Source organism: Chelonoidis abingdonii, chromosome 9 (assembly GCF_003597395.2).
Source record: "Chelonoidis abingdonii isolate Lonesome George chromosome 9, CheloAbing_2.0, whole genome shotgun sequence".
Taxonomy (NCBI): domain Eukaryota; kingdom Metazoa; phylum Chordata; order Testudines; family Testudinidae; genus Chelonoidis; species Chelonoidis abingdonii.
Window position 1 is genome coordinate 81,853,178 of NC_133777.1, and position 19,493 is coordinate 81,872,670.

The 19,493-nt window shown below is 42.1% G+C and overlaps 1 protein-coding gene across 6 annotated transcripts in view; it reads left to right on the forward strand.

Moving 5' to 3' along the window:
* IQCH (IQ motif containing H) overlaps positions 1–19,493 on the forward strand; it is a 116,547-nt gene that overhangs the window by 48,692 nt on the left and 48,362 nt on the right. For all 6 annotated transcript variants that reach the window (XM_032764389.2, XM_032764385.2, XM_032764386.2 and 3 more), the window contains one exon: positions 2,801–2,992. In XM_032764389.2, coding sequence (XP_032620280.1) covers positions 2,801–2,992 — 192 coding nt within the window. The remainder of the gene's footprint in view (positions 1–2,800; positions 2,993–19,493) is intronic.

Below are 19,493 nucleotides of genomic sequence, written 5' to 3' on the forward strand. Positions count from 1 at the left end.
CCTGCTGAATGGCCAGAAGCCAACTGATCAACTATTACAGTGTCAGGATCCATTATCAGAAACGATACCTTAAAAGAAATAGACGTGGAACCCACCACTGAGCACAATTATTTGAATAATATGTACCTTGATTAAGAGGCAGTGTCACTGACCCCAAATTATGAATTGTACTAAATGGAATTGTTATGATTGTTGCCAATACACTACAATCTCTGTTGTACACTGACAATAATACCATTTGGCTAATTGTTCATTTGTTAATAAGATTAGGCAATTTCCCTTTTTCAATATTCCCTAATGAAATAGTTATAGTAGTTAACACATATCTCCCATAAGCAGTGCAAATTTATTTCTCTACCTATATGATTTTCCCACGCTTTTTCATTGTTTTCTAAGATGAATTAATTAATTTTTACCTGTGTTTGGTTAAACAGCTTAGTATTGTCATGTATATTGTACACCATTTATCATTCCCCAGTAGCCATGAATTATGGGTTTAGAAACGATGTCTGCTGATGCTCAAAATAGTTAATGCGCCTTTTTATATTTTTCCAATCTGCCCTGTTCCAAATGGACATCCCAGATCCAAATACCCCTGAAACAGAACCACAATTCCATCTAAACTTTGGCGTCACCTCCTTTGAAAGATATCAGACCGCAGAACAGTTTCCTGCCTGGTTATAGGCCTTGTGAATATTCATATGATACCATTGTATCAACTAACAAAGAAGTATGCAAATTTTATCTCTTTTATGCAGTAGTCAGCTAGTTTCCCTTGTTCACATGGGTTTTTCACACAGCAACAGGCAAACAAATTAAAATCTGTGAATCTGTGATTAGGAAGAAGAAAACATTTTTGCAAGAGGAAAATGTGATTATGAAACTACAGAATCCGGCGGCATGTCTTAACAGCAGGTGGGGTACCTGAAATTGCGCATACCTCATTTTTTAAATTGACTAGATTTCAAGTTAGTGGTGTCCCTTTAACAGCAGCATGCTTAGCCATAGATCCTTTTATACAATTTTCTGATTGCACACTTCCTTTAGTATCATTGTGGATTTTTTTTTCATGGAATTTGGATGAATTTTAGGGTAGCATTGAGTGTTCATTAGATTCTGGAAGAAAATACTTTACCTCATCAAGAAAATCATCTTGTTTCTACTGTGTTTTGAAATTTGCAGCATTCATCCAGCTAGTAATGTCAGCATGTTGTATTTGTGAATGGCAATAATCAATAGCTTCTCTCTTTTTACTGATGTGCATCATAAACCTGAAAATAGTGAGGATGTTATCATTCTTAGGCATTCTTGCTGGCTAGCAAAAGGCTTTTTGCATTCCTTTTCTTTTTACAAATACCTTTAACACTGAAAATAATAGCAGCTAAACAAATATATTACAACTTCCATACTGTTGATAAAATAAATATATGTTCAATGATGTGAAAAACAATACATTAGACTCCTAAATTAGTTCAATTTGTTAAGTACTTAATTTATAAAAATTTCCTACCCAACACCCCAATGTGCTTATTAGTTCCTCTTTTGATCCAAGCTGCAACATTTCAGAAGTTCTCCTTCTGTTGTTTGCTCCTATGAAATATTGACATCTTAGGTTAAATAATAAATGAAAGGTGACACTATGTTAAAGCACAGTTCAATTTTCACTTAAAGATAGCACATAATTCTTTCTATTGGTACAGTCTTAACAGTACTATTGATTGTTTTCATTACTGTAGGGGAGTCATCAACAGAAACTCATTTATAGGGTTCTCGAAAGCAACAAATAATAGGATTTGGAGCAAACAGATGATAATTCTGTTTGTGATTGAAGTCCAAAAAATATATACAACTTGGGGTTCAAAAGATTACCATGTAAAAATACCTTCTAGTCAATGCAGCGCAAGATCTGTATAACACTTTTCCAGGGTCCAATGGCATTTACTGTTTCTAAACAGCTAATTATATTCTGCTCCCTAGCTAGTTTTACAAGAAAGTCATTTAAAACTGGGTATGCATATATATAAATAATTAGAATCACTTTAATAAAGTCTATCTTGTAACCCCTTCATAAATTTATAACCATATAATTCACTCCGCAGCAAGAATGTGTCACAGATGTTTGCCTGGTATTAGAATCTGACTGTAGCAAGAGGTTTTAAAGAGAGGATTTTGAAAATAGTCTAGTGTTGCCATCAGTTACCCTTTCTGAGACACATCCTGAGAAGTACTGAACATTCAAAACTAATAACCCCGGTCCAGCACTGAGCTCCACGTAGGCAGACTCTGCACTGGCACAGAGCCCCATTTACCTTTCAGTGGGTCTGCATGGGGGCAAAGTCTGTTCAGGTGGATCCAATTGCAGAATTGTGGCCATAGGATCCTGAACAAAAAAGAGTTCAGGTGAGCTTTACATAAGCATCCAAGCTACTAATCACCAGTATCTCTGCTTTTTTGGGAGGAAGGAGGATTGGTGAGTATTGGTAAAATTGGTTTGAACCTGAAGCTTGAAACCCTAATTATAAGTCTGTTTTAAAACAAATTTTAAATAAAAATATACAAGCACCTTAATGATGTCTAGGGAGGTTGTGGAATCTCCATCTCTGGAGATATTTAAGAATAGATTAGATAAATGTCCATCAGGGATGGTCTAGACAGTATTTGGTCCTGCCATGAGGGCAGGGGACTGGACTTGATGACCTCTCGAGGTCTCTTCCAGTCCTAGAGTCTATGAATCTATGTCCTAAGACAGAATGTGTTTGAAGCCATTCCCTTTGTCTTTATGCCACTGTTTCATCCATAGATGCTTGAAGTTCTGAGTCAGCTGATCATAGATAACCTGGAAGTGAGACGTTGGTTGTTTAAAGTGGACAATGAATTTGGAGGAAATGGCACTGCATATTGTGACATTGCCAGGCACCTGAAATGCTACCATTGGACCCAGAAGGAATGTCAGAGATATAACACCGAGATGTGGCGGAAGAAATGGGCACACGTAAGTTAGTGAGAAGCTGGGTATCTTATTCCCTGGGACCGTTTGTTCTCTTTATGTTGAATACATCTGTAGGGAATGGGTCATGCTCACTAAAGCAAGCACATTGTCATGCACTCCCCTTCCACAGAATTTTTGCTTGGTTGGGGAAAATTTAGCTCCCTTTGGAGTTTCCAAAGGAGTTTCTGCAGGCGGAAGTGGCTGGGGGGATTTCCTGGATTAATGTGTACCCAGCTCCTGCAGACATGCCCCTGGCTTGCTCTGGCCTTTTAAATTAACACCTCAACTTTACAAGAAATTGAACTTTATCTTGTGGAATTATTTGGATAGAAAGTTTTTTATAACATTTTATTCACATATAATAATAATAATAGTACCTTCTCTTCGATAGCACTTTTCATCCCTAGACCTCAATGCACTTTACAAAGGAGGTAGCATCATTATCCCCATTTTACAGATGGAGAAACTGAGGCGCAGGACAGTTAAACAATGTCATTCAGCAGAGTGTTAAACCAAAGAGTGTTATTTATGTAAGTCATTTATAAATACGTGTCCTGGTTCAACAGGATGAACACTAGAACCTCTCGTACTGAGGTTTGATTTTCAGCGGTTCTGAGTATTTACAATCAATTTCAGAGGGAGTTGTGGATGTCTATGGGCGATCAATATCTCTGATCAGAAGTGTGTATCTGTTTTATCTAGTAGAAAAACCACCTGGCTTTACATTCCTAAACATGAACAAGAGCAAATGTCACCATGCTTCAGTGTTGTTTGTCTGTATGCTGGTGGGTGTTGCTATACTGCAAGTAGTGTGTTCTAACAGAGCATGTATTACTCGCCCCAGCTTGTGCATAAATGAGGTGTTGCAAAGGTTTTTAATTCTGTTGTTGCCTTCTGGAAATTAATTCAGCTCCTAGTATTATAAATTTCTCTTCACTGAAGACTTGTTTGAGTGAACAGTTGTTTGAGCCAGATTCATCTCTGATGTAACTCTATTGACTTAAACATAAAAGTAAAGAGGAAGTATTAGCAGGGATTAATTTGGTCCATTGTGTTTAATGGCAAGCTGGGAAGTTCACTAAACTATTGTAAGAGAACATGATTTAAATAAAACAGTTAAGCAGAAACTGAAGAGAGGAGCAAATAAAATCCTTAGCTCAATAACTGTGGGGGTGAACACAAAATAAAGGGAATTTTTGTTATTAAAACTTCACTTTTCTGATCATACTCTGTCTTCTCTATTGATGTGCTGATATCAGTAGATAACTGGGGCAGTGGCTTCTGATTTGCACAAAGTTTGGGTGGCTACAAAAATGATGGACAGCCACAAATATACAAACATAATGATGTAAACGTTATGACCTTCCAGCCTTCATTAGTGCACCTTTTAAACAATGTACAAGTTTGTTCTTTACAAATTGATGGACTGAATTCATTGGATCCAGTTCATTCAGAATTTGAATTCTAATGCAAATTAGATTAATTTTAGTTAAAGGTCTGCGAATATTTAAATAAGTATTTGATATTTAAGTCTGTAGCGCCAAATTTATTCCCATTAAATTCAGAAGAGTTGTATCACGGAAATATATACCCTATCGTCCTATTTTAAATAAAGAAATATTTACAGCAGTTCCGCTTTTTTAATTCAATCAAGAATAGTTTTAGAAAGTGTAACATTTGATTGAATTGTGTAGTATAATATATTTCAAATTGTGCTGGTTAAACTTATTTTGAATTTGGATAATTACAAAGTAATAGTGCTTTGTCATATGAAACTTTCTGTGCAAACATTAAGGGCTAGATTCTCCAGTTCTCTAAGGCTCCCTTGCTCTGCATAAGTATGACCAGTGAAAAGTGGACTTAGAACAGCCAGAGATGGCCAGTGGAGAATATTGCCTGTGCCAGGGAGCTCTCTGCTTGCATAAAGCTGTCAGAGGTAGTATACTGATCTTCTGTGCCAGCTGCCCATGTGGGAGGGGAAGAAGGCACTGCAGAGCACAGCTGCACTACATCTGCTCTCCCACTGGTGTAAGTTCTTTGAGAGTCCTTGCACCAGTGGCTTAAGTCAGAGCTGTTCTCCCTCAGGGCCTGATGGCTCAGAAACAGGGAGTTATAACTGGTTTCCTTATGGTTCCCCCACTTCCGCTGCATTTAAGTGGAGTCCAGACACAGACAAGAACATGCCCCTTAAAAACTCCTACAACATAAATGCTTACCAGAAGTTGAAAAACATATATAAGGAACGGTACACTTGATATAATTTTCTACAAGCATGTCATCAGGAAAGCTTCTCTAAATCCAGGCCAGTATTTCAGGGGGCGTAGGTGAAAGAACAAAACACATTGCCATTTAGAGCATCTTGTCCAGAAATGAGAGTTGACATTTTCTGCCTTCAGAGTGGAGCTCTCTTTTGTAAGCATGGCGACCTTTCTTATATATAATGAACTGCAATCTCCACTACGTATTACCATTGAGAGCAGAGGATTAAAATTATCCTTTGTTACAGAGTACCATCATAATGATACACATTTAGACATCAAAGCATTAGTTTATGGGCACAGGCATGCTTTAATGTCCGATTGCAGTATGTAGACCTGTTTCTTTCGATAATGAAGACATTGTGTCATTGGCCTAGGCTGCCACATACAAAACATATGTTGGCAGGTTATTAAAAAATTCAGCTTCTTGATGAAAGACTATCCTGCAGGCTAAGAGTATAGAGAAAAGACTCTCCATTCTGGTAGAATTATTAGAAATGAGAATATGACTGTAAGCACTAAATTATGTTAATACTTACAAATAGCATCATTTGCATAGCAGTTTATGACACGATACCAAGATTTTTCTCATTGGTATGTAGTAGGCAACAGATTAAAAATAATGTCGTTTGTGAGTTTGAACTGTATAAGAATCTATTCCATCTAAAACAGAGTGATTTTAGATTCCTCATTTCAGGCATAACATTGGGCAAACTAAAATGCATGACAAGATTAGTGATGTATTTTATCCTGTTAAATTAATGTAGAGTCTGAGTTATCTGAGAGATTACTTTGCAGCTGCAATTGGGGTGAAATCTGAGTATGTTAACATTGACTGCAGTGGACCCACTTATGGAGCAAGGCACCAGTTAGTGTGAGCAAGGGTATCAGTGTCTGACCCTTGTGTGATCAGATAGTGCTGAAAAGCCTCAGCACCTCAGTGGCATTTTCCAGTTTGTATTGATGCAATATAAATGCAATGCAATGTAAATGATTCTGGGGAAAAGCAAAATGTTATCTAGCTAAAATCTGTGAAGCTTATCTATATCAAACGTGTGTCCTACCTGGGATCCTTTTCTACCTGTACACTATCACTTTCCACTCTTATTTAGGTATTGTCTTCAAACAGTAGTGAGAGTCCATTTATAACCAAGAGCCTGTGCCTATTCCCACTGAAGGATTGGCCTGAAAGTTTTGGCAGCTCCATTAGCAAGAGAATGTAGTAAGCATTATTGACGATGATTTGTTTTGCATGTGGAGGTACTACTGTAATAGTCTTTAATAATGGATTTTCCAAAGCACCATAGAAGTTAGATGTCTAATTCCCATTAAAAGTAAATGCAAGTTAGGGTCTATCACTCAGGTACTTTTGAAAATCCTACCCATATTTACTGTTGTTTTTTCCACCATCATATGCCATTATTTTTAAAGGGATAAAAGTAAATCACTAGCCTCCTATCTTTCTTAGTTACTTCTTCTGGTAACTGAAAACATGAGACTTTCAGAGTCTGTACACAGAGGAGGGCTGCAACCTAAGTTTTACTTTTTTGTGTCCAAAAACTTTCTGTGGGTTTGAAATTCACCCTCTCCACTGCTCCCACTGTTACAGAGGTGGTCTAGAAATACTGCAATTATATTTGCATTTGTTTTACTCTGCAAAGTACAGTTTATAGCCTAGAATTTATGTGAAAATGAGTATGTTCAGAGCTTGATCTGTTTAATGAGGAGCTCCCCCTGGAAGACTGTATAATTCTGCCACTAGCTTCAGTGGCACTATTCTGTGAACACTGAAAACCACTCCTTTGTCAAATTTGTATTTGGAAGTCTTTGTTTTATCACTTCTCTAGAGCTAACTCCTTACATTTATGTCTTCAATGGAACACAGAGCTCTCATTAGAAAATGAGTTGAAAATATTTGACTGGAGTTGGAGACAGCTGTTACACAGCAGAGACTGCAAGGAGCAGAGGTGGCCAGGTGAGGGCGCTCAGAGCAGCTCAATGCTGCAGGAGAAGATAGGAAAACTTTAGTGCTTCCCTGACTTCTCCAGCTGACGTACTTGCTGTGGCTCACCCAGGGCTGTCCTTACCATGAGGCGAACTGAGGTGGCAGCCTCAGGTGCCAGACTGTGGAGGGGCACCACTAGGACCCAGAGTGTAGAAAATTGTGTCTGGTGCTGGTATATATGTATTCTCTCTGCTCTAGATGCACAGAGATGGTGGAGTGCTGTGCTGGAGTAAGGAGGGCACAAGAGACATAACAGGCAGCCGGGAGAAAAGGTGGGAGGGAATAACAGAAAGCAGCAGGAGCTGCAGGGAGAGAGAGGAGGAGGAGCCTCTTATGTACCTCTCTAGCAGGCCCAGGAGCCTGGACTGATTAGCACCAGCTTCTCAGGGAGCTTCCTGTTTCCTGCTGCTTCCCTGAACCCACTTGAGGAGAATAGGCAGTCAGCTGAAGTAGTAGGAGCCAGCTAGGCCCTTAAGATGCTGATATCTTCCCTCACTCAGGCCCTGCTACCAGCCTGCTGATTTGTCCCCTTCAATTGAGTGTTGAGAGCCACTATAGGTGGCACAGAACAGCAGTCATGAGTGAAAGAAGAAAACGCCTCTCTGGGGCAGCATTCAGAAAAAGAAAGAAAGCAAAGGAAGCTTTTCTGTCTAAGCAGGGAGCTCTGCTGAGATACATAGACACAAATGTTCACAGTGAGCCTTCCATCCCTAGTGAGGATGTGAGTGGTGAGGAGATGCCTGATCTTCCAGTTAGTCAGAGTGCAGGTGACCTGGCAGCTACTGCAGCATCCATATCTCCATCTCAAATAGATGTAGCCATGCACATTCCTGAAGAAAAGTGTAGATGAGACAAGAGTGTGGTGGAGGTGCAAGAAACAGCGGCTGCTGAGTTTAGTTCCTTAAGTCTAGATGATCCAGGACTGTGGACCCACTTGAGCAGTAGTCTGAGGGACTTCCTTGTACTGCATGGGCCACAGCAAGTGAAAAACTTCATGTTCCCCAAAGACAATGAAAATAGAAGTTTCCATCCAACACATTACTGGCATGAAATCCCCAATTGTGACAAAATGGAGAGGCCATGTCTTATGTACTCAAAACCCCAGAATGCTGCATACTGTTTTTGTTTTAAACTCATCCAGTCTAATGTTCCAGCCACACTGGGTTCAACAGGAACAAAGGACTGGAAAAATCTGGCTAGAAACCTGGCATGCCATGAGAAGACAGCAAATCACCAGAGAGCATTCAATAGGTGGAAAGAGCTTGAGATGAGACTAAGGTGAAAAGCCACCATAGATGATCAGCAGCAAGAGCAGATTGCATCAGAGTCTCTTTACTGGCAAAATGTCCTGAAAAGGCTCATTGCCATTGTGAGAATGCTTGCTGCCCAAAACCTGGCACTGCGTGGCACTTCAGATCGGCTGTATGTGCCAAACAGTGGAAACTTCCTTAAAATTGTGGAGCTGATGGCTGAGTCTGATGCTGTACTCCAGGAGCATCTGAGAAGAGTCACACTCAAGAAATGTACACACACTACTATCTTGGAAAAACAATTCAAAATGAGATCATACAGTCACTGGCAACAAAAGTCAAACAGAAGATTGTGGCAGATCTGAAGTCAGCAAGATATTACTCTGATATTCTGGACTGCACACCTGTCATCAGCCATATGGAACAAATGACTTGAATGGTGCATTTTGTAACAACAACAGAACCTAGTGAAAATGTCCCTGCAATGGTGATTGTCAGAGAGAGTTTTCTAGAATTTATTGACATTGATGATACTACAGGAGCTGATATGACAAATGTGCTTCTTAAAAAGCTGGAAGATACGGGAATTGTGATAGCTGACATGAGAGGTCAGGGCTACGATAATGGTGCCAACATGAGGAGAGAACAGAGGAAGTGCAGACACGGATCTGAGAGTTAAATCCTCTAGATTTTTTTTGTCCCATGCAGGTCTCATTCATTGAACTTGGTGGTCAGTGATGCAGCTTCAGCTTCTAGTGAGGCTGCTGAAATTTTTTTGTATTTCAAAGCAGCTATGTATTTTTCTCTGCATCAACTCATCAATGGCAAATTTTGAAGCAACGTCTGGGAACATCCTCTCTGACACTAAAACCCCTGAGTGCCACACAATGAGAAAGTCGAGTGGAGGCGATAAAGCCTATCAAACACCGAATTGGGAAGATAGATGATGCCATAATTGCCATTATGAAGACTAATGCTATGATAGGAACTGTTCATGAGAGAACGCTGGCAGAGGGAAATGGAATCACCAGAAACATACATAACTTCAAATTTCTGTGTGGCTTAGTGTTGTGGCATGACATACTGTTTGAAATAAATGTTGTAAGCAAGAGACTCGAAGGTGTTGACCTTGATATGTCTGGAGCAATGGAACAATTGGACAAAGCAACGTCATACCTACAGTCTTACTGGTCAGATGAGGGATTTCAAAACGTTCTGAAGAGTGCACAGAAGTTGGCAGAGGAACTTCACACTGAAACTATTTTCCTACTCATTCAAGAATACAAGAGTCACCGAAGAAGACATTTTGATTACGAGGCACGGGATAATCCCATAAGATACCCTAAACAACAATTCAAAGTTGAATTTAACCAGGTGCTAGATTGTGCAATACGGTCAGCTGAAGAATGTTTCATCCAGCTCAAGGAACACAGCAGTGTATTTGGGATGGTGTATGATATTCCAAAACTCCTCACTATACCTGAAGAAGACCTACACCAGCAATGCAGGGCACTAGAGACAGTGTTGACACATGATGACGTGCGTGATATTGATGCGAGTGATTTAGGTGATGGACTGAAAGTTCTTTCAAGATACATTTCAGCAGGATCAACTCCAAAGGCTTTTCTGGAATATATGTGTACAAATAAGATTACCACTCTCTTTCCAAGTGCTTTTGTTGCTCTGCGCATATTTCTAACACTTCCTGTAACAGTTGCCAGTGGAGAAAGCAGCTTCTCCAAGCTGAAGTTAATAAAAACACATCTACGCTCCACAATGACACAGGAGAGGCTGGTTGGGCTTGCAACCATCTCAACAGAGCATGAGCTGGCCCAAACTGTGGACCTTCAGGAAGCAGTTCAAATCTTTGCAACCAAGAAGACATGGAAAGCACCACTTTGATTATTCAAACAGATAAAAATGCCAGTGTTTACTATGCAGACAAGAAAAGTTATATTTGCTGTTCAGGCATTTGAAAGTTAAGTGTTACTTAAAATTTTTAACAGGGCATTTTAAGTTGTTATTGGGGTAGGTAGCAGAGCAGAACCATGAGAGGAGTAGAACAAGAAGGCGGCAGAATTGAGACCTTTCAAAGTTTTGGCCCAGGCTCCCCGCCTCAGCTGCCAAAATGTTGTGGGCCGGCCCTAGGCTCACCAGAATGAAATCCAGTGTTGTTAGCCAAAACAGGAGTGCAGCAGTGGGATTCTTCTGCAGAACCTAGTAAACCCCCAGTACCTGGGGGCAGTAGCCTGGGAGAGTGTTCTGACTGGTGTCAGAAGTCAGCAATCCACTAGGCTCTGCAAGATACCAAAACCAAAAGGCTGTGTTGTTGTCAGACTGGCCTGTTGGAAGGCTCCGAGTTGAGAAAAAGGCATTCTCTAAAAATGCACTGTATTTGATCTTAGTGGTCTTCGCTCTCATCTTAATTTTTGGTTAATTAGACAGGCTGAATCTCTGACTGCTGTTTGGGGAGAGAAGTGAAACAGCCTTTAAGATGAGGTAGGAAGCAAGGTGTTCTGGAGCCTTCTCACTCCAAAAAGCACACAGACCAGGGAATGGTGTGCTGCAAGGGTGTCACTTGAAGGGCTGTAGCCTAACAAACATACAGAAAATACCAAATGGCTGTCACAGTTACAAGCGAACTGCACTTCTGCCCCCTCCTGGTTCCTTTGAGTGCACCTCCTCTCAAGCCAACACCTCTCTCTAGGGGTAGAATCACACGATTTTCCCCCTCTCAGGCCCTGGGCTTCATTAAATTTCCATCAGTATTGACTAAATATTTTAATGCTCATGTTAGGATTTGAGATTGATAACCATTGGAAAATCCTAGTTTCAGATGCCAGAAATAGCCAACTGTTCCCTTAACATTTAACATTATTGATCATTTTTCACAAATTCCTTAAAAAAGAATTAATTAAATTCAGAGATTATCAGGAATAGTAGTAAAGAGGTGTAAAACTTTTTGCCTAGGGTTCCATAAGGCAAATAAGCCTTATGAACAATTTTCATCACCCTTTGCATCTTTCCAAAAGTAAGGAACTCAAAATAAGCAGCATGTATTTATCAACCAACTCAAAATATAATTACAATACTGCCAAAGCCTTAACTTCAGTGGGATAACATCATGCTTTATAACTAAGCTCTGTTATTCTGTTGCACATGTTAGCATTGCTGAATGTGTACATTCCACTTCCTAAAACTCATAATTATTCTTATCACAACATTTGTTAATCACATGCGGTAACAGATTCTAAAATAGTTTGGTTCCAGAAATGTTGCAGAGATTGCTGGGGTTCAAAAACAGTTGAGTTGTGTTTGCTGACATACTTACTAAGGTCTGCAGAGAAAATTCTTTAAACAAGCAGTCTTTCCTGCTGATTTTATTGATTTCACATGCAGTTTTTGGTGTGATCATTTTTTTAGCCTGAAGGAGGCCAGAAACACAGACAGTTGCACAGAAAATCCACATACAATATTTTGAAAGGTGTGACAGGCTTTTAAAATTTCTTTTAATTTAATGTGGTGTATGGTAGGATGGTAAAATTGTCCTGGCTAAAGGAACAGATCCCTGCTAGCTTCAGGGTTGTTTCCTCCCTAACAAATAAAGCCAGTGCTCCATCAACAGACTATCTTGAGTAGTTTACATATTTATTATATCTGAGAACGATCTGCAGTGTTCTCATTCAGTCAATTATTATATTTATGTAGCTGCTGCAGTTATGTTTCAGGTGATTCTTAAATCCTAAGTAAATAACAAAGCATGATAATTGTATCCTTTGGTTAAATTAAAACCATGATATCCATTCCTAGGACCTACAATAATCAGATATGCAAGCTGTTGGTTTGTATGTCCTATTGATTTAATATGCTTCTAATCTGTACATAAAGCTATAGGCCTGCAGTGTTAATTTTTCATATGCTTACAAAGTACCCTTTGATTTTCTGTCACGCGTTAATTACAGTGTTTTGCCATTAAATAGGAAGCTTTGTGTAAACTAATTACTAGGTAATCATTGTCTACCGCAAGCGTGCTGTTTGTACCTTTTATTTTATTCTAAAAATGCACAGATCTCGCAGTCTGGAACCACTATACCTTCCAGCCATTAGCTCTCACTAATTCATAGCATTATTGTGTTAAGATTGTAGGAGTTGTAATTGTTGTGGTATCAGTGCTGTTAATTACCGGAGTAAACAGTTGAAATGGTGCCAAGGTCTATTGTACAAGGCAGAGAGAAGGAGGTTTAAATGTTACTTCCACCATCTGGGGACTGGAGTAGAGGCAAATGCTAGAAAACAGCAGTGAGGCAATATCAGAACTTCAGCTCCAGGGTTTTAGGCCATATGGATCTAGAATATTTTGAATCAATTGAATTTAACTGCCAGTTTTTAGCAATAACAGTGTGGAAGGAGAGGATAAAGCAAGAGCACTAAAGAAATCTGAAAATCGTTAGTGTTATCACATGCAATAAAATGCCTGTTTGGATTATTTTAAAAATGTTTGTTTTGCTAAAATCCAAAAGGACAAGTTTAAGACTAAAAGAAGTTCAACCGTGTGTCACTTGTGAAACATGGCATAGTTTTTATCATACTGCTCTGTAGGCTGTTTTGAAAAATAGCTCTGCCGTTTACATGGAGTTCTTGTGAATTTACTGAGATTATCCATACGATGCTCTTTAGTATTTTATTTTTTTAATCACACTTTTAAAATTCATATAGATTTTTTTCCCCTGTCGAAGTAGACAAAAAGGATGGCCAATGAAATAAAGCAAATTATGAAGAATTAAAAATATATATATTTTTAAACTTGGAAAAATCTAGTGATCTTGAGGAGGCCTGAACTAAGCATGTCTTCACAGGGGTCTGATATACCAAAAGTGTGCACTCAGATGCTACTCTCATAGGAATTACTGTCGAAGGCTCTGATCCTGCAAACACTTTGCTTGTGAGTGGTTCCATTGAATTCAAAATTTTATTTTATTTTTTAAAAAAAGAAAATCTTCATTGGGGAAAATACTATTAAGAATACATTTTACTACTCCAGCCTTCCATGGGGAAATGGGTTTATTGCGGAAATTATTAATTTGGGAAATTGGGATCCTATCTTGCAAGAGGCTTACATGTGTGCTTCTCTTTAAGCACAAAATAGAAATCTTCCAGTCACATTGGTAAAAAAAAAAAAATCCATTGTATACAATTGTCATAATTGCAATTAAATTACATTTGTGCTGAGTATAAAGCTGCATGACTATTTGATAAAATCACTTTGCCTCTAAGCTCCTCTTTCCGTCTGATTTTTGGTGGCACTGGATATAGTGATTTTATATTTAATTTCCTCCCAAATTTTGTTTTCCAAGGTGAAATCTACAAAAAAAAAAAAAAAAAAAAGGTCTCTGTAGCTTGCTGCTGTTACTGGTTTAGTATCATTCAGAGGAAATAGAAGGGATCTCTCTTTCTAAACAATCCTGGTTTATTTATGTTTTTATTGGTCTGTTAGCAGATGCTGAAGTAGTTCAGGGCACAATGTAAACGTGCTTTTAAATAGAGGTATTGTAAGTAGCAAAGTGTACAGTGAAGCTGGAGCAATGGGGGTTTTCTGGCCTAGGACAATGTTCTCTGCTTTTTCTGTGTGCATGTAGCTGAATTTAGAATTAAAAGAAGTGCTTGATCTTTATATATTGAAATCCTCAGCGTGCAGAGTGACAGCATGAGCCAGAAGAGAAAACCATGGCCCCATGTGGTGTGAAAAAAGGAACAGCAGTTTAAGTGCTGGAAAGTTGAAAGAGAACTAACCTCCTTGTTCTTGTAGTCAAGGAAAGTGGCTGTTTTGTGCTCTCATATCGAAGCATAGCATATGTGCCTCAGTTTGACAAAAAGCCTCTTGAGTCAAAGCAACCCTGTGTGCTGATCCAAAACGAAGGCCACAATAATGAGGGACGGGCCTCTCAAGAAGCAGTGAGTAGATAATACTACATAAGTAGAGAATTCTATGTAGTGTTCTCTCCATTCTACTTAATGCAAGTCGAAACCACAGTGAATTGCTTGCCATCCAGCCGAAATGGACCATTAGCTATCAGGGAAAATTGTCTTTGCTACTTTCAGCAGATGGAGCAAATATTTTACAAAGCAATTTTACATACAAAAAACATTTGTGTTACTTGGTAATGACGGCTGTTTTACATGATGTTACCTTCTCCCAGAACATATTATTTTAGCTCATGGAAGGCAAAATTGGCACTTTTTAATTTTAAAATTTGCAGTTAACAATTAAATGTTCATTCTTAAACCAGCTTTTAAACTTTAAGTAGGTGTGTGGTAGACAGTGTGTCACATCCAAAACTGTTTCTGTTTTTTCCCCCAACCTTTCAAAATGTTTTTGGTCTTTAGCCTAAATTATCACTCTAGGTATCATACACCTGCCTGGATGAGAGAGAATATCCATTCTTTGTCAGTTGCAAACAAGGGAGCACTTACAGTGAGGTGGGACAGCAGTCAGGACATAAGGTTTGGACTCTTTCCATGGTTGCCAGTGCTAGTAAGAATACAGAAGTAAATAGGGTTGGACATAATACAAAGGGGGGCAGATCCCCAGCTGGTATTGTCATAGCTCCATTTGTATTGTTCTTCTCGCCCATTTGACTTTTTGCAGTATTAGAGCCATGTTGGTTCCAGGATCTGAGAGAGAAGGTAGGAGAGGTAATATCTTTTATTGAACCAGCTTCTGTTGGTAGGAGGTGCAAGCTTTTGAGCTACACAGAGCCCTTCCTTCCTCAGGCCTGAAGATGAGCTCTGTGTAGTTCCACCCACAGAAGCTGGTACAATAAAAGATATTACCTCTCCGACCTTATCTCTCCCATTCATCTTTACTTATCTGGGATTTCTTTCTTTGCTCTATTTGCTTCTAAGGCCCACATAGCTTCCTTTCACTCTGATTCCGTCTATAAGCCCCAGGCCTTTCTCATGCACTCCGCTCCAGAGCGTCTTTCCATCCTGGGTCTCTCTTTCTATTTCTAAACCTATTTCTCTTCTCTTCTCACCAGGCTTCTCTTTGTTGCCTGATCTGTCTCAACTAAATCTGCTACCTGTTCCTTCCAGACACCCCACCTATAGTCCTAACATCATCTCTTGTGGCTAATATTATGGTCACACAGCCTTGCAAATTTCTATTTGCTCTAGGGCCAGGAATATTTTTTGAGAAAAAATAATTCTTCTTCGAGTGTTTGCTGATGTGTATTCCACAATAGCTGTGTGTGCTCGCCATGTGCACCGGTGCCGAAAGTTTTTTTCCCTAGCAGTACCTGTATAGGAGTGCCCTAGCCAGGGGCGGCTCCAGACCCCAGCACGCCAAGCGCATGCTTGGGGTGGCATGCCACGGGGGACACTCTGCTGGTCGCTGGGAAGGTGGCAGGCAGGCAGCCTTCAGTGGCATACCTGCGGAGGGTCTGCTGGTCCCGTGGCTCCAGTGGACCTCCCTCAGGCGTGCCTGCGGAGGGTCCGCTGGTCCCGCGGCTTCAATGGAGCCGCAGTGCTTGGAGCGGCGAAATGTCTAGAGCTGCCCCTGGCCCTAGCGACCCCTGGAGTGGTGTCTCCATGGTGCGGTATAAGGAGCGCTACACGCTCCCCCCACCCTCAGTTCCTTCATGCTGCCAGTGAAGGTGCTTCGGAACTCAACACCATTTCCTGGGGCTACACTCTCCAGTTTACTTCCTCCCCATCCAGCCCCCCCCGCCCCCGACCGCTGTCCCTCCCTGGGAACTCCTCGCACAAGGCTCTGCTCGAGCAGGAGGTGGGGCAGCTCCTGGGCCTAGGAGCAGTGGAAGCAGTACTGGGGGAGTTCAAAGGCAAGGGGTACTACTCCCACTATTTCCTTATCCCAAAGGCCAAAGGGGGCTCAGGTCCATCCTGGACCTGTGAGTACATGTGAACTAGTACATGGTGAAGCTCAAGTTCCGCATGGTCTTCCTGGCCTCCATCATCCCCTTCTTGGATTCCGGGGACTGGTACGCTGCCCTCGATCTGCAGGACACGTACTTCCACATTCATATATTCAAGGGGCACAGATGCTTCCCCCATTTCATGGTGGGGCAGGAACATTACCAGTGTATGGTCTGCCCATTTGGCCTGTCCACGGCCCCCAGGGTATTCATGAAATGTATGTCGGTGGTGGCGGCCTACCTCAGGCACCAGGGGAGTTCAGATCTTCCCCTATCTGGATGACTGGTTGGTCAAGGGCAGCTCCCGGTCACAAGTGTGGGATCATGTGGCGCTCCTGTCCATGTACACCACTTTGGGCCTGTTGGTAAACAACACCACGTCCATGTTAGTCCCAGTTCAATGTGTAGAGTTTATTGGGGTGGTCCTGGATGCCTCATCAGCCAGAACCACCCTCCCACCAGACAGGTTCAAGACTCTGAAGGGGCTCATCGACACAGCCTCCAGCTCTTGGGTGATGTATTGGCGTGCACGTATGTGGTCCATCACACCAGACTCAAGATTAGGCCCCTCCAACTCCGGTTGGCCTTGGAGTTCTCCCAGGCCAGGGACACGATGGACAAAGTCCTCATGGTGTCCGAGCCAGTTATCGCCTCCCTACAGTGGTGGTCCTCCCTGAGAAACATGCTCCAAGGGGTCCCATTCAGGGGCAGGGCCCCATCGCTGGAACTGGTGTCTTATGTGTTGGACCTAGGATGGAGGGCCCATGTGGGGAACATTCAGACCTAGGGTCTGTGGTCGGCTCAGGATCTGACCCTCCACATGAACGTCAAGGAGCTCAGGGCGGTGCGGCTGGCGTGCATGGCCTTCTGCTTGCACCCGGAGGGATGGGTGGTAAGGACCCTCACGGACAACACGGCTTCGATGTTCTACATCAACAGGCAAGGTGGGGCCCAATCCTCTGCCGCAAAACCCTCAGGTTGTGGGTCTTTTGTATAGCCCATGACATCTGCCTACAGGCCTTCCATCTGCCAGGCATGCGGAATGCGCAGGGGATTGCTTGAGCAGGGACTTCTCTCAGCATGAGTGGTCTCTCCACCCAGAAGTGGTGCACAGACTTTTCTAAGTGTGGGGAACTCCCCAGGTGGACCTGTTCACGACTTGGCAGAAACGTCGCTGTCCCTGTTTCTGCTCCAAGGGGGCACTTGGGCATAAACCTGGTGTTGGCCTGTCTCACGGGGCCTCTATTTGATCTGCTAGCCACATGCTCCTGGTCACACCTCTCATGGAAGGTGGCCTTTCTAGTTACGATCACGTTGGCTAGGCGGATCTCAGAACTCAGGCCCTGACCTCTGAGCCCCCATACACGGTGCTTCATAAAATAAGGTCCAGCTCCGCCCACACCCTTCGTTCCTCCTGAAGGTGGTCTCCGCCTATCACATGGGTCAGGATATTTTTCTGCCGGTCCTCTGCCCCAAGCCCCGTGCATCCAGTGAGGAGTACCACCTCCACATGCTGGATGTGAGATGGGTTCTGGCTTTTTTCTGACTAAGCCATTCAGAAAGTCCTCAGAACTGTTCATCGCCTCAGCCGAGCACATGAAAGGTCAGCCGATCTCGACTCGGCAGCTCTCCAACTGGATCATCTCGTGCATCTATACCTGTTATGACCTGGCAAGAATCCTTCTGCCACCGATTGTGAAGGCAAACTCGACTTGGGCGCATGCCTCGTTGACTGCCTTTTGGCCCATGTTCCCATTCAGGACAGGGCTGCCACGTGGCCTTCAGTTCACACGTTCACCTCACATTATGTGATTGTCTCTCAGACAAGGGATAATGCCAGGTTCAGCAGGGTCGTTTTCTGTCCCAAGAGGTTGTGAACTCCTTCCCATCTCCAACAGATATAGCTTGGAATCACCTATTGATGAATACACGGGAGCAATCACTCAAAGAAAAAGATAGTTACCTTTTCCGTAACTGGTGTTCTTCGAGATGTGTTGCTGATACCTATTCCACATCCCGCCCTCCTTCCCCTCTGACAGAGTTGTCTGGCAAGAAGGAACAGAGGGTGGAGGGAGCGCGCAGCGCCCCTTATACCGCACCATGGAGACACCACTCCAGGGGTTGCTAGGGTGCTCCCCTACAGGTACTGCTAGGGGAAAAACTTCCGGCACCGGTGCACGTGGCGAGCACACACACCTATTGTGGATTAGACATGAGCAACACATCTCGAAGAACACCAGTTACAGAAAAGGTAACTGTCTTTTATTTTTCTTGCTCATTCATTATTATGGTAAAGAGCAGGCAAGCACCCTGTGTGCCTGGGCTTGTCATGTGAAGTGCAACAAAAAAAAATCTGTGCTGACCTGTTTTTGCTGGCATTGAGAAACATGAGCTGAGAGGTTAAATGCAGTAAACCTATGATTCCACATCAGTCTGGGGCCACAGTTGAGATAACAAGAGTAAGTTCTGCTGAGCTACTGTCCAATTTAAATAAAATTGTCATGAAGATCAGAGACTTTTTTTAAAAGGTCTGGCTTCATGAGTAAATGTCTGACCTACTGGTCTGAGGCGGTATGATTTTATTTTAATATATTCTCTCCTCCCTGCTATACTTCCTTCTAGTTGGCAGTATTACTTCTCTCTAGGGGCACACAGTGATGGAGGCACTTCTGCTAGGAATTAGATTATTAAGGGAACTTCAGGTGGGTTTGATCCCAGTTCTACTGAGAAAATTTGAAAAATGTGATGGTTTGTGTAGACAGGCTGGACTCACCCCTGTGGCGCCTCCTGCTGGTGACTTCCACGAATTAGCTTGATTCAGCTCTGGAGCGCCCTCTGCAGGCTGATGATCCGCCTGTCCTCTGACCCCCATGTCCCTCTCTGGACCCGGTGCCCCCTGGCAGTAAGCCTTTCTCTCAGGGTCTCCCCTCCCCGGGGAACCCCCACCCTCTATCCCCACCTTGCCTCAGTATATGGCTACTGCCAGTCATTGTCTAGCCACACACCCTGGGGCAGACTGCAGTATCAGCCTACTCATCACTGGCAATGAGGGTTTGGATC